Below are 760 nucleotides of genomic sequence, written 5' to 3'. Positions count from 1 at the left end.
GGGGTGAAATTTTACACAAATCTTTAATACCTTCTCTGATGAGAATCTAAAAAGGTGAATTCAAACCAAAAATTTTTCGATTTTCTGATTGGGTTCTATTAATCCAGAAATAGGGGAAATTTGTTGAAAAGAGAAGGAGAGTGGGGAATAGGGTGAAGATTGTGAAAAATTTAAATTTTACAGAAAATGAAAATCAATCGGAATTCAATATCTACTCTTAAAGAAAACTGAGGAAACGTCCATTTAAAAACTAAATTATTATATAGGAAGACTTACCATTCGTTGTAACAACAAGAGTTAGAATAATTAAAATATTAGTGTTCATTTTCTATAGAGGAATGAAAACAACTGAAGTGAAACTTTGAAAAGAATTTTTAAGATATGCACTCTGTCTTTTGCGTTTAAGCAATTTATACCTTGCCCCATTAATGTCATTGACAATCGGTTTACGTAAGAGGTCAGTTTTGTTTTACGATCAGTAAAATAATTTTTATCAAATTCTATCGGTTTTCGGCAGTAAAGATTGCTCCTGTCGATTATAATTCAATGACATCTCTGCAGTCTGCGGTTTTCAAAATCAGTTCGTCCCTAGCACTAAATCATTCAAAAAATTAAAATAGATTTTAGTCCAACAATTAGATAATTGTTCTTGTCTTATACTTTTAGAAACACAGTAACTAGGACAAAAAATAATTCTGAAAGGTTGAGATCTAACGCGGCATGATTTTCGCTTATTTACAATTGGATATTATAATTATTT

The 760-nt window shown here is 30.0% G+C and overlaps 1 protein-coding gene across 1 annotated transcript in view; it reads right to left on the bottom strand.

Moving 5' to 3' along the window:
- LOC117181586 (trypsin-4-like) overlaps nucleotides 1-365 on the bottom strand; it is a 13886-nt gene extending 13521 nt beyond the window's left edge. The window contains exon 1 of the mRNA XM_033374429.1: nucleotides 277-365. Within this exon, the coding sequence (XP_033230320.1) occupies nucleotides 277-325 (49 nt within the window). The 5' untranslated portion in view covers nucleotides 326-365. The remainder of the gene's footprint in view (nucleotides 1-276) is intronic.
- Between the last annotated feature and the right edge of the window lie 395 nt (nucleotides 366-760).

The sequence above is a fragment of the Belonocnema kinseyi genome, chromosome 10, assembly GCF_010883055.1.
Source record: "Belonocnema kinseyi isolate 2016_QV_RU_SX_M_011 chromosome 10, B_treatae_v1, whole genome shotgun sequence".
NCBI lineage: Eukaryota > Metazoa > Arthropoda > Insecta > Hymenoptera > Cynipidae > Belonocnema > Belonocnema kinseyi.
This window is presented reverse-complemented; position numbering and strand designations above follow the sequence as displayed.